The 15,064-nt window shown below is 35.0% G+C and overlaps 1 protein-coding gene across 2 annotated transcripts in view; it reads left to right on the forward strand.

Annotated features, from left to right (window-relative positions):
• The window catches only part of GRM7 (glutamate metabotropic receptor 7), a 923,309-nt gene that overhangs the window by 290,877 nt on the left and 617,368 nt on the right, over positions 1-15,064 (forward strand). For both annotated transcript variants that reach the window (XM_030938287.1, XM_030938284.1), the window contains exon 2: positions 7,802-8,018. In XM_030938287.1, the coding sequence (XP_030794147.1) occupies positions 7,802-8,018 (217 nt within the window). The remainder of the gene's footprint in view (positions 1-7,801; positions 8,019-15,064) is intronic.

Here is a 15,064-nt window from a genome sequence, read left to right on the forward strand (position 1 = left end):
AATAATGGATTCAGTAGTATGAATATATTGTCGTGTTCATAAATGTGGTATAGCATGTGGGAAGAAAACATGAGACACATTTGCAGATGACCGAAGATTGAAAAATACTGGTATAAAATTTAGAGTTTTTTTGACAATTTCTTTAAATCAGCAAAAGGAAAATTGATTTAGATATACACTACATTAGTAGTAAACTGTAAATATGTGTTACCATATATCTATATGGAAAGCCTTCATTCATAAAAGCAATGGAGACATTTATTAAATTCAGTGAAAGAAATCATGGAAAGTGCAGAATAGATTCCTAAGATGTGTTCTGTGGTTCGTACACATTTAGACTTACCTGCTTGTGAAAACCCAAAAATATATTAAAGGCATGCAATGACAAGTGTAGGCACATTATAGAGAATCAACTACTACTGTTAAGTTTGACCAAAATTTCACCTTTACTATATTTTTTAGGTGTGTGTGTATATACCTAAACACATATGTGTGTGTGTATATATATGTATAAATAATATATATATATATTATTTTTAACCTCTTAAAGGATTAAGGGCTACAGGTATTTGATTTTCTTAATTGGCGAAGAGATAGAGAATACCACGGAGATTTGGGCATTTTGTCATATTTTCTTTTTACTGTACTGAACACCTCAAGCATGCTAGAAATAGCTGGTCCTACAGTGATATTAGAATGATCACAACATCTAGCATAACACAGCAATGCGCAGCATTCAGAATTTTAAATTAATCTGAAGCCTCAATATAAGAATGAAAAACGTAGTTTTAATTACTGCTTAAAGTTATTTAGTTACAGAAGCAAAAAAGGTCTGTAGCATTTTCAAAAGTACTGATTTAAAAAACGCCTGGGAAAAATTTGATTTTTGTAGGAGACACCTTGGATGTTTGGAAATGTATTGCAGATAGGAGAGCATGAATTCATGCATAGATCTTTACTCTGAAAGAATGGAATACCTTATAATAAAGTGTCTTCAAGGAAATAAATACATTTTCTTCTCCAAAAAGGATTCTAGATCAATGTATAGTTTAGAGTGATGTGTCGATATAGCTGATTATAAAGATACTTTCGTAGGTGATGAGTCAGCAGAGATTTAGAAAAGAAAAAGCTCCTTGTACTGGCCTTGGCAATGATATTTTTGGACATCACACCAAAAGCTCAGGCTACAAAAACAAAAAAAAGAAAATGAAGCTACATTAAGCTAAGCTAAAAAGTTTCTGTATAGCAAAGAAAACAATCAATGATGTAAAGAGACACCTCCTAAATAAAATATTTGGAAACCAATATCTGATAAGGAGATAATATCCAAAATATATAAAGAACTCACTCAAATCAAAAGCAAAAAAACAACTCAATTTAAAAATGGGAAAAGGACCTGAATATACATTTCCTCAAAGGAGACCTGCAAATGGCCAACAGGTACATGGAAAGGTGCATAATACCAAGGAAATGCAAATCAAGACTACAACGTGATATCACCCCACATCTGTTATGATGGCTATTATCAAAAAGACAAAATATGACAAGCATTGGTGAGGATGTGGAGAGGAGGTTCCTCATGAATAGGTGAAAAAGGGTTTTGGGTGTCTCATTATCTTTCTCATGAGAGAGAATGAGAAGTTATAAGACTAAAGGTAGGTAGTATGTCAGAAAGAACAGAAAGTGGTTGACTATTCCAAGTAAGGGGAGAGAAAGGCTTAACTAGTATCACACAATACAGGAGGAAGAACGTGATATAAAGGAAGGGAAAAAAATGAATTGTAAGCCATTCTAACTGGAATAATGTTCTCTTAAAGCGGAATTGTAGCACAGGGCTTAGGAGTAAAGGATTTAGCGATGTGCTTAAAATGAATTCCAGATCTGCCACTTACTTATATGTAACCTTCAGAGTGGTTCTTGATCTCTCTGTGTCATAGGTTCTTTATTTGTAAAATCAGAAAAACAGAAATTGTGTAAATGTGCTGTTGTGAGGATTAAAATAATGTATTGCAGCTCTTAGCATGATGTGTCACACATGGGAAGACACTAAATCATAATTTATAATGTTATCATTTTGTTACTGTTCATAGAATAGCTTTACCTAGATATCCTGATGAAGTACAGTTCTGTGTCTCAAGTAAAAATAAGAGCATCCTGTATCAATAGCAAATATAAAGAAAATGCTTTCAAGAAATGTGGCGGTAGATGGTGGCACAGATTGCGTGAGGGTCTCCGCGGTATTTTTGAAGCGAGTCATAAACTTACAGAGAGAGGGAGACTTTGGGCCATATGACCTAGGAGTTCCCTTTCAATTCTAAAAGTGTCTTTCTAAATCTAAAGACATTTCTGACAAATTCTAGCTAAGACTTTATATTGACAAAATAAAAAATTTAAATGTAAACTTCTTAATTTAACTGTTTATATTTTTTCAAGGTAAGACATCAGAATAATACTAGTTGGTTTTTAGCTGCTCACTATTCAGAAATAACAAAAGGGAAAGGAATTTTTCCCATTATCACTCTTGTTTTCCTGGAAACTCTAACTGATGTAATTAGAAAACTAACTGAATCATTATAACTTGCTTACATGGAAATCCCAAGAAAATAAACTGAAAGCTATTACAACTAATAAGAATTATAACAAGGGTAGAATACACAAAGAAAATATACAGAAATTAATAGATTCCTATATGGCAGCAATAAATAGATAACAAAATGAATATTTTGTCTCATACATAATGCAATGAAAATAATTATTTAGAAACAAAGTTAAGGAATGTGCAAGGTTTAAATGGAGACAATTATAAGATTTTAGGAAGAGCAAGAATGAACAACCAAATAGATAAAAATAGATAATTTCCCCGGGGGAAGATAAAGTGTTGTAAATATTTAAATTCTACCCAAATTTATTTATAGTTGTAGTATAATTCTCATCAAAATCTTAATGGAATTTTATTGTTAACCTAAAAATAATTATCCTAAGGCTTATAAGGAAAATTAAAAACATGATTATCCATGATAATTTTTAAAAGGACAGCTATGAAGAGGGAGTATGTTGCAACTAAGCCTCAAAATACTCTTAAATTCATAACAGCTAAAATAGTAAAACACTATTTTCAAGCCCAAGACTTGAAAAAAAAAATGAAATAGTAGAAGATACACCCTGAAGACCTAAGGATGTTTAAGAATTTAATATAGAACAAAAGATGTTCTTTTCTGTCATTAAAGAATGATTAATTAATAAATGATGCTAAATCAAGTAGTTAACCATTTGGAAGGGAAAAAAGTATAGATTACTGTTCCTCTGTATTTAACAGCCCAAAGTAATTTTCATGTAGAGAAAGATGTAAATGCAAACCTCAAATATTTCTGTCACGTTGAGGTAGAGTGACTTAAACATTATTGTGAGGAAATACTCATGAGTATGTATAAAGACTTGCATTAGCTCTGAGGATTTTGTTTTGACTTATAATGACAGTGAAAACTTCAAAAGGTTTAAATATTTAACAATGAACGTTAAGTTTAGGTTAGGTCAAATATTCATACAGTAAAATATTATGCAACCAGAAAGAAGGGAGGATGACAGGAAGGGAAGGGGAGACTAAGGTCCATATTTTAATAATAAATAATATTTATAAGCTCATAACAATAATTATATATGTGTAGTAGTCTCTTTTCACACTACTATGAAGACTGCTTGAGACTGGGTAATTTATAAAGGAAAGAGGTTTAATTGACTCACAGTTCAGCATGGTTGGGGAGGTCTCAGGAAACTTACAATCATGATGGAAGGAGAATGGGAAGCAAGGCACCTTCTTCACAAGGCGGCAGGAAGAAGTGCCAAGCAAAGGAGGAAGAGCCCCTTATAAAACCATCAGATCTTGTGAGAACTCAATCACTATCACGAGAAGAGCATGAGGGAAACTGCTCTCATGATCCAATTACTTCCACCTAGTCTCTGGACACGTGGAAATTACGGGGATTATGTAGATTATAATTCTTGATGAAATTTGGGTGGGGACACAAAGCCTAACCATATCAGTATGTGTGCATAACCAAATATACACACAAAAGCAATAAAGAGATACAACAAAATGTTGACAGGGATCAAGGCATTAAAATTAACCTGCTTTCTTGTGTTTATTTCTCTAATATATGTTGTTAATGTTCTTTAAAAAGCATACACTTATTCTAAATAGAATATAGGTGTCTTAAAATCCTACTTGATACTCATAACAAAACCATTCCTGTGCAATAGGCAAATTTTTATGAAGAGAAAAGAATAATAAGATGACAATGTGGTCCTGTGATAAAGATTAAAAGTATTTTAGTTTTCTAAGTTCAAGAAAAAAGGCCTAAGAAGAGATGGAATATCTCATTTTATATAGCTGGAATGTTATCGCACTAAATTGTCTTTATCAAAAGATCAAGTCTTCATTTCGAAAGAAAACTGGCAAGAGAGAAAAGGTCCAATAGCAGCAAGAGAAAGTATATCTAGATATTTGGGTGAAAATAGAAATTAATTGCTAAAGATGCCTAATTATCATTTGATCAGTTGTAGGTACCAGTATTAGCACTCAAAATAATTACTATGTAGGCTTTAACGTTAACTTGAGAGCAAGTAACTAAACATGAAGCTAGGAAAATAGGCAACATCTATTTCATAGGTTACATAAATTCTTCCAGTCCTTCATCTCTATTGCTACAAGGGATATCCTTATAAAGCCACATTTTTATCTCAGAATAAAATCCATTTCGTATTTCATTCCTTATGCTTGCATCATTATATTCATAGTGTCAAAATAAGTACCATTGGATAGAGGGTATATGCATGATCCTAAAGAGAAATGTGGGTCTTAAGTCAGGAGATATTCCTTATTTACACTGGAAGGGATAGACTACAGATACTAATAATTTTCAAAGGGTGCACAGTAATGAGGAAAGAAATCTGTTTCCTCAGGATTTTCATTACTAAAATTTGGGACACGGTGTAGAAAATGCATTGCATTGGGGCACCTCACAATTCTGAGGTTTTACAGCAGCTACATAAATGAAAATTCAAGTAGAGGGCTGGATGTATCTTTATTAGCACCCTTTCAAAGGTACAGAGGGATTTTGGCAGGAAAGACATCTGTGCAACAGCATGAAGCTTTTACAGTCCCACAAGTTGAAATTGATGGAAATGTATTGACATGCCTGGCTTCTTTCCTTTTTATTTCTTGTGAGGGAAAGTCTCTCTCTTTCTCCCTCTTTTCCTCCCTCTTCTCTATTTCTGTCCAAAGCCTTTATTCAGTTGATATTTTTGTTACCTAAAACTTATAACCTTCAAACTACAATCGACACATAGGTAACTCGTTCTATTAAGATATTTGTATAAGCTTTGCTGAGGCACTTATATAAGGTGTTTGAACAGCAGTCTAAGAGTGCCCAGTAAAATAACTTTTAGTGGCTATGCAGTCAGTGATGTGAACAGAAGTCAGCCTGGATTCCATTAATCTACTGGCCTTCCTATTTAATGCTTATTTTAAAAAATATTTTAGTAATAATTCAGCAAAACATCATAGTTGTGAGTGTTTTATAGCTTTGTGACCTGAGGCAAGGTAATATTCTTCCAAGCCTCAATTTTCTCCCTTGTAAAACAAGTTAATAATACTATAATATAGTCTCATGTAATATTGTATAGTACGGTTCACAGTATTTGCTGATGATTAGATAAAGCAATGCATATAAAACTTTTAGAACATGACTGGTACAAAATAAAGAGTTGGATAAACAGCACATATTATTTTGAAAACAGTAATGATAGGAATATGTAAAAATATTTTATTGTCATGGGACAATGTGGAGAATGTTCGTGATGACGTGCAGCAGAGAACTTGGAAGTCAAATTGGGGAATCGATAACTTTAGTAAGGAAAAACATACCATTCTTTATTTTGGATGATTATTACTCCCATGTATTAAGCACCCACTCTGTTCCAGGCATCATACAAAGCAATGCACATTCATTTTCCCTGTTTCTCAGAACAACTTGTTATTAGTGATGTCACCAACTCATTCAAGTGAAATAGCTTCATCAAATTAAACACTAGCAAACAGAAATGCCAAACTCTGATCCCATATCTTGTCAATACCAAATCCTATTTTACTTTGCACTAAACCTCACTGTAATTGAGAAGTTGCTCAGGTAAAAAGACCCATCAGGAGACATGCAGGCTTTCTCACACTGGCTTTGAATTAAGTCGGGGCAGAAAGCCTGCCCTCCAATGGTCATATAGCAGAACTGCATCATGAACAGGCTGCATGGAAAATGGTGGGTCGTCTGATTTCAGGGCCACAGGACTTAACTCTAATACTGACCTAAAAACATTGGTGGAGAAACGATCTTTACAGAGGCGATAACTAGCCTTAAATGATGGCAAATGGGTACACTTTAGGCAAACTACAAAAGAAGGAAATAAATGGGTTAATAGTAGAATTTTCAGGGCTCGATGAATCAACTTGAGCGTGGCTTTACCGTATTTGAGCTACACTGGACTTTTGGACTTGGTCTGAGAAAAGATCAACTGGCCTTTGGACACCCGAGAAACCTTTTGTGATAATGCAGGGATAAGTCCTGGGAGAGTTTGTAAGCAGAATGTTGTCAGAGTTGATCATTCTTACGTGAAAATTAACTGTGCCACTCATTATCTATTGCTTGATAGAATTAAGACAAAGAAGGGGACAAAGGTTACCATGCTTTGAAGAGGTAACTAGCATAGGAGTTCTGAAGTTAGGATCTTAGCCAGATTTCTCATCTGTGATTACTTCGGGCTGGCCTTAGGCTACCTGAGACCCCAGGCAGACATTTTTTTGCAGCTCTTTTCATATATACAATTTAATTTAGCAAAGTAGATGTGTTAGGACTACTCACATAGCCCAATTTCCAGTGATCCTAAGAAATAAATACTACAGCAGCTGAGGGAGATAATTTGATCTTTTTCAAGGGGCCTGTGGAGTCCTAAGATGATCCTTATAGGCAAAATTCTAGAGCTCTTCAGGACATTTGGTGAATGCCATGTGGGGTAGAGGTCAGAGGGTTCTCTGAAGGAAAAAGATAGAAATCAGAGGCCCTTGTGGATTCTACTCAGACAGTACTGGCAGCTCTCTCCCAGGATCCAAAAGAAAATTTGGAAAATTTTGAGGAAAGCCTGTCAATGTGCAAAGACCACTAGAGGAAATGCCTCAGGGGTGAGGAATTTCCCTTCCCTGGGGAAAAGGGTATTACTGAGCTACTTTAAACTAGTCTTGTGAAGAATAAATTAGATAATACTTGTGACTTACTTAGATATTTCCTTGGAGATCATCCACAATCAATCAATGTTAGATGGCTAATGATACCCACCCAGTATTCACAAGCTGTGTCAACTAAACCAATCTTTATATACACTCCAGTCAGACTGTTGTATTTTTATTTCCATTGGTTTATAAGTAGTAAAGCATGATTCACCATGTTTGGTACAATGGTCATAGATCTTTTTCTTCTAAACAACCATGACCCTGACCTTGGAATTCCCATGCTAACCTCCTTCCCTTATTCCTAAGAGAAGGAAATAAAAAGGCAAGACGCTAAAGTCAATATCAATACTTTTGTGCTGCTAAGAAGTAGATGATTGCATTTAGGTGGTCTAAAATTACATGGTGGTGTTTGGCAATACATATATCCCCTTTGCTACCCTGTATTTTAAGTAAATTGTCATAATATAAGTGAATCTCTTATATCCTGATGGTGTACTCTCATGTGGTGCTTTCTTGTCTTTACAGATCCCCCAGATTAGTTATGCATCAACGGCACCTGAGCTAAGTGATGACCGGCGCTATGACTTCTTTTCTCGCGTGGTGCCACCCGATTCCTTCCAAGCCCAGGCCATGGTAGACATTGTAAAGGCCCTAGGCTGGAATTATGTGTCTACTCTCGCATCCGAAGGAAGTTATGGAGAGAAAGGTGTGGAGTCCTTCACGCAGATTTCCAAAGAGGCAGGTAGGATGAGATTGCTCTGATCAAGTTGGCTCTCTTCAAATGTCTGTGGCTTGTAGAGTTCTCTTCAGACTTTATTAAATGAACACTACAGACTCTTACTTTCCCAGAGTCCTGTGAGTTACACCTGTAACGTCTTCATTGGTAAGACTTTGTTGTTTTTGGAGAGATTTTCGAAGTTGTGAAACTGAGATCCCTTGAGTACTAATAGAATAAATGAAGAAAAAAAGTGTATATCTTACTTCTGCCTAATGGGTAATAGGGTGGATTCTAGCCTGTGTATGAAAACATGGGAAAACGTGGCTGGATGTACCTCCCCATGAAGACTCTTCCTCTCTGCCTCTCTCCAAAATGGAGAGAATAATTTAGAATTATGTGAATGCAATCATGGTGCCACTTTGATTTGAAGAATACCTGGAATTGCTCTGAATGACTTGGCCAAAACAAAAGTAAATAAATTATCTAGGCAGTAGAATGTATTTAGACAAACAGTCTTTCAAATTTGAGATTATTTTGAGACAGCTCTCTTTAGCAGCACTTGGAGAGGATTCTCTTACTTTTGTTTATTTAGCTCAGATTGGAGGTAATGGGTTCAAATATTTGGCCAGCTGTCTTCCAGTGAGCAGATTTTGAAAAATGAGACAAAATTCTCTCACTTAAAAATTCTGACAATAAGTATTCGGGTTTCCCCATATGAATCTATTGGATATGGTAAATACATACAAATATGTATGCTTAGATATTCTCATACTGTTCTTATGTTCAAATTGGGTGCTCAGTGTTGTAAGCATTTCATGCAATTTAAATTGTTATTTACCAGAACAGTTTACTTACCATAAAAGCAAACAAACAAGCAAAGCAACAGAAAGAGAGTTCTATGTTATGAGGAAAGATGTCATAAATTGTGAAGATACAGCTTTGAGTATTTGACTGTCAGATTACAGATATACCCAGAAATATAGTGCTTCCGGATATGGATGATGCTAAAATAAAGAAACTAGGGCTTGTTTATAAATCTCATGTTTTTAATTCAGTGCATTGTTAGCTGTAATTTCAGAACTTCACAGGAGATCTGGGAAGATCTGTGAGATTCTTATTCTCTTCCTTCTGACTTAACACAGCTGACTAGATAGCTTCTAATCATTGTCAAGTCTCGCTCTAACCACCATTTCTGGGTTCAGATGCAACACTCACAAAAACTTCCTTTGTTTTGCTGGGTTGGTCTTACATTTCTAGTATCTTCTCCCACAACACCTATCACAGGTTAGTATAATTTCTTGTTTGTTTGTTTTTCTATCTAATCTTCATGACTATAGGAGACCATGTCTGTCTCATTTTCTACTATGGCCCCAGGTGCTACATTCCTAAGGGACACATTTATGCTACAATTCAGTTAGAAACTTTCTGATTAGGAAAGAAATCTTAACTCTGGCCTTGTGGCATGCTGTGATTTATAGGACTCATTAACAATTGACTTCATAAATCCCCAAAGAGGTATCTAATCATTTTTGATGACTATGTTTTTCTTTCTTTCTTTGTTTTTCTGAATCCTGCCTTGATCAAACTAAGGCTGGAGGCTGACTTAGAAAAATATCTAAAATATAAGGATAGAATAAAATAGACAAAATAAGATGAAAAGAAAATATGGGTAAAATAGTAAGATAAAGCTTAGAGATAAAGGGCAGATACCATTTTGCACTATATCATTGTTAAAAGTGAGCCTCAAATTTAACACTCAAATTTAAAGTGGATGAAGCAAAGGAAGAACACTGCCCATTCTGTTACAGGATTTACAGTGTTCATGAGGTCAAAATCATGTTGATTATTCCTTGCCTTGGGATCAAGACAGATGTTTGCTCTGGGTCTGTATAAAAAACCATATTCTATAGACAGGTCAACAGTGACTTTCACATGGTTGTTTATTCCTGGTGTCATTTGGTGGAAACTTAAGACATTAATATCTGAGTTTGCTATTATATATAATGACTCTTCTAAAAGGAGAAGCTCTTATAATATGATCTGAACTCCCTAGCTCATCTTTTGAGCTAATCCTACGTTGAAAAGCCCCAACTAAAAGATAAAGATTCTATCAGTGGCAGCCATTTTGGATGAAATCTTTCCATCCTAGAGCCTTTCCCCTTGAGGACGGGAGTACCTAAAAAGCCAGCTGGTGCTGCAGAAATGTAAGGAAACAGTGAATGTTTAGGTGATGTCTTGAAAATTAACACCTCTTCAAGGTATTAATAATAAGTAGTATGGTATTTGTTGTGTATATATAGTAAGTATTTAATAAGTATTCTTCTTTTATACATATTATAGTATTTGGCATGTATTTATAAAAAGTATTTAATAAGTATCCTTCTTTTATATGTATTATGGTATTTGACATGTATTTATAATAAAATGCATTGGAACTATATCACATGTGCCAGTGATTTAGACACATGAACTTATGTGCTTAGCAAATACCCCTCCTTTTCAATTAGAAGAATGGAAGAAAGAAAGGAAAGAAAGAGAGGAAATTAGTTTAAATGATGTGGAGTAAGTCTACTCGGTGTTTGTATGGCCTAGAGCAAACATGAAATACATTCAGTGAGTTTCATTTCTGTGGGCCTCTCATAATGTGTGCATCTTGCAGCTGCAAAGGTGATTCTGGTATTTAAAGACACACATCCCATGATTGCTAAAAAGAATCCATCTCCTTCCTCTGATGTTCAGTTGAAGAAATAATCTATATTCTAGTTCCAAAAGAATAACAATATAAAGGAAAAACTTATCTATTGGAATTTCTGGACAGTATACATGGTTAGGGAATTCTCCAAGATAATTTTAAATGTTCACTTTTTTCTTTACCTGCAAACTCACCCTCACAAAAGATATAAACCCAATGTTTATGGGTACGTGAGGTGATGTGGCACAAAAATAAATAAGCACACTGGTTATGGTGTCAGAAAGACCTGGATTTGAATAATGGACTCCATCACTCTCTTATTTTGGCTATTTTGACACATGTTTTAACTTTTCAAGCCTAAACTTCCTCATAGAAAGAATGAAATTAATGATTTCTGCTTCACTAGGTTGGTAGAATATATAAGATGGTGCATGAGGAAGCATTTAATACCCAACAATATCTGATTATAGTGCATCACACTGGCTCCCTATAAATAAGGAGACTGGTTGTTTGAGTCTGAAAACTTTGAAAATAACTTGAGTAATAAATGTTATCTGCCTTGAGTTGTAATTAGAGGGTTATTTTTAAAGCTCTTTCTATTCTTATTAACATACTGTCATGATGTAAGATGGATATGAAGAAAAGAAAGTGAGCTATTTGCATTGTCCTATGTATGTAGAATATGTGTATGTGTGTGTATATATATATGTGTGTGTGTGTGTGTGTGTGTGAGAGGGAGAGAGCAAGAAAGAGAGAGAGAGGGTGCATAGACTCAGTGGTGTTTTTTCTGTATACTGCTGGCAGGTTGGAAGGATTTACTTCCATTGTTTCTGAACAGTTTGACTTTGAAGATTGTGATTCTTTTCCTCTATAAAGGACCTCACCCTTTTAAAAGGCTTTAGCTTCAAAATTTACTTTAGACTTAAATCCTGAGGCAGAGGCTACTTATAAACCAGAGCCTAAAGCATCTCCACCATGCACACAGTCACAGTGCACGGATGAGCGCCTCTTCATTATTTACTGATAGAACAAACCAAGACAATGATGTCAGAGAAAATAAGCCATCATTTAACAGAAGCCATGTAATTGTTTAAAACATGGAAGTCTAGGCACATTTTCACTAAGCTGTGAAAGAAAACCTCAATACTTATTCTTTCAATTATAGTCCGTCAGATTTAAATATGCATGGATGCTGTTCCTTGTTGAACTTTCAAAGAGAACTGTAACATGATTTTCTCAGATGATGAGGTTTTGTAAAACAGTTATATTTGCATAAATTGCCCTGTTTATTTGAATGAATGCACATGCAATAGCAACAAAGGCAATTTATTTCTTAATATTGTAGGGAATGAACGAAAATCCACTCTCAATGAGCTTTAAAATTCAGGTCAACAAAAACGACCTAAATTAGACATTAAAAACTCCTTTATCTAAGTGAGGGTCAAGGTAAGTGTTTATGATAGCATGTGGCACTAATAAATTCCAGATTCTTTTAACCAAATCTGATTCAAGCACTGTAAGACTAAGGACTACATATGTGACTCTTACAGTCCATCAGACTATTTCCAGGAAAATCTCATGAATACTGCTTGTCAATATAGCACAAATAGTAACAATTGTTACTGCTATGCTACCATCATACATGTCGATTTCTCAAAACCTAAAAGAACTATCCTTTTGGTATTTTACGGTGATCACTTGACATAGTTGTATTTCAATTGTTCTTATAAAGTGGTTATTATTATTCAGATAAATTCTAGAATTTATTTTTAATTAATACTTTATCATAGCCTAGCATATTCTTTCCTAAAATACTTAGAGGAAGATTTGATTAACTGTTATTAACTATTATTCAGTCTTCAGTTCTTTAGACCTCAAGCTCTATTAAAAATACAAAAATTAGCCAGGCGTGATGGCGTGCACCTGTCATCTAAGCTACTGGGGAAGCGAAGGCAGGGGAACTGCTTGAACCCAGGAGGTTGCAGTGAGTCGAAAATGCGCCACTGCACTTCAGCCTGGGAGACAGAGCAAGGCTCCATCTCTAAAAAAAAAAAAAAAAAAAAAAAAAGCTAGATGGATTTTCCTACTATGGAATTTCAGAGCACTATATGCCTCTCTCCTTCACAGATACAATGTTCTATGTTGTTGTGTGCATTGCCCATTGTCAGTCTTTGCCAATTTACTTTAAGCTCCATGAGGGCAAGGACATTTTCCTGTGTTTCCATTATCAAAGATAATTCCTAGTACATAGAAGACAGTCAGTCATTATTTCTTAATGGAAGGGAGAATTGTATTTTTCCCATTTGCCCTTTAGGAAAAAAGGAAGCATGTAGAGAAAGACCTTACGATATGTAATTTTGCTAGAAGGCCATAAAATATTATATCCTAGATCTGCTTACTGTGGTTTATTACAGTTGCTTTCACTCTGAATTTACACCATTATTTCCTCTCACCATTCCTATATAAAACTGTTAGCAATATGGGGCAACCAGGCTGTAATTCCTAATACCATCATCTATATTGAAATCTGTTTTTTTTTTTCTTTCTGTCTATGTCAGGGTGATTATGGAAGACTGACACATTTTAAAACTAGGTAGATTATTTTCCTAATGAGGTGTTTGGTGATTCTAGCTTAAATATAGATATTAAACATTTGAGAACTCAATTTCAAGACACAAAATCACAAAGTCCTTATAATGTCATTTATCTTTAGGTACATTTAAAACTAAACTGTAAGTTCCTCAAGAAAGACTGCATTTTGTTTGTTTTGGGAACCTCAGTGGTTAGCACAACATTTTAGCTTTTAACTCATGCTTCATTTGTTAGCACCTCTTGAGTATGTCCCCTTCCCCCATCATTACAGTGACCTCTGAGACCCTCTTAATTCACCTTGATTTATAGCTATCATTACCATTCTTCCAGAATAATCCCTCCAAGACCTTGATGTAAGAATGTCTTGTTTCTTTCAAAGAAAGTATCTCATTATGTGGAATAATTTAGTTGAAGTCATGCTTATGCCCCATTCTTTAAAAAGTTTCTTTGATCCCTTTTTAAAATATGTTTTGAATCTTTGAAAGAAAATGCTAATTCTTGAGATACGAATCTAACCTCATTTCCAGTGTTCAAGTCATCTTGCCATCATCCCTATCAGAGAACTTTTGTAAAGCCCCTGTGATAAACATGCAAGTGGCCATCTCACAGATTATTCCATCCATGGTTTCTGTGTTTATCAAAAATTAAACTCATAGCCATGTGCAGTGGCTCACAGCTGTAATCCCAGCACTTTGGGAGGCTGAGGTGGGCAGAACAGTTGAGGCCAGGAATTCGAGACCAGCCTGGCCAACATGGTGAAACCCGTCCCTACTGAAAATACAAAAATTAGGCAGATGTGATGGCGTGAGCTTGTAGTCCCAGCGACTTGGAAGGCTTCCCTCTTTTAGAAGAAACTGCCGCAGTTCCCAGTAAGCTTTGTACTGTGGATTTTTTTTTTTTTTTTTTGACTTTGTTTCTGACAACTGAGCCTCCTTTGTTTCTGCTTATTTTCTGATTTTGTTTCCCTTTCCTTCCGACGGATTCTGTTTATTATCCCTTATAACTTAAATTATTTTTCTGCTTTATCTAGACATTATTGACTTCTGTTGTCTGCCTTCAACCTTCATGAATATAACCAGGGGTGTCTGTGAGTTCCACAGCACCCTATTTAAACTCTATCATGGACTTTGTTGTATTTCATTGTAATCATCTGCCTAGTTATCCTCTCTCATTAGAGAGTAAAATTCTTGAGGCTAGATGGTATGCTACATTTGATTTTCAACACTCGATATCCAGAGCCGTGCCCAAGAGAGACTAGGTTCAATAAATGCATGTTGAATTTAAAAATAATGTGTTAGTGATATAAGTGGTGATGTCTTTGTGATGTACCCACTACAGTAAAGCTGTTGAAAGTTTTTCTAATTTGAATTTTCTGGAGTGATCATTGATCTGCTATAATTAACTTTATAGGAGGGAAAAATGGGACAAGAAATCTGGTGATATGACTTGTACTTATGCAGTATATACCAGAATACCTTCTTTATGGTAGGTACTATTTCAGGGTAATAATAATAAATAATAATTCTAGTAGAAACAACAATAGGACAAAAAACTCTCTGTTTTCAAAGAGTAGAATTACATATTTAAAGCAATGAAGACAGCCTGGTTAGGGCATACTACAAGGAAAGGTTTTGAAAGAAGGTAGATCTTAACTAAATCCCAAAGGTAAGTAGATGTTAACCAGATAAAGCTGACCTAAAGAGGTTTGTGGATGACATGCTTGGAAGAGAGAAGCGTGTTAAAAGTCCAAAATAAAATTGCTTGATAATATTTAAATACTTGAATG

This window comes from Rhinopithecus roxellana, chromosome 1, assembly GCF_007565055.1.
Source record: "Rhinopithecus roxellana isolate Shanxi Qingling chromosome 1, ASM756505v1, whole genome shotgun sequence".
Classification (NCBI taxonomy): domain Eukaryota; kingdom Metazoa; phylum Chordata; class Mammalia; order Primates; family Cercopithecidae; genus Rhinopithecus; species Rhinopithecus roxellana.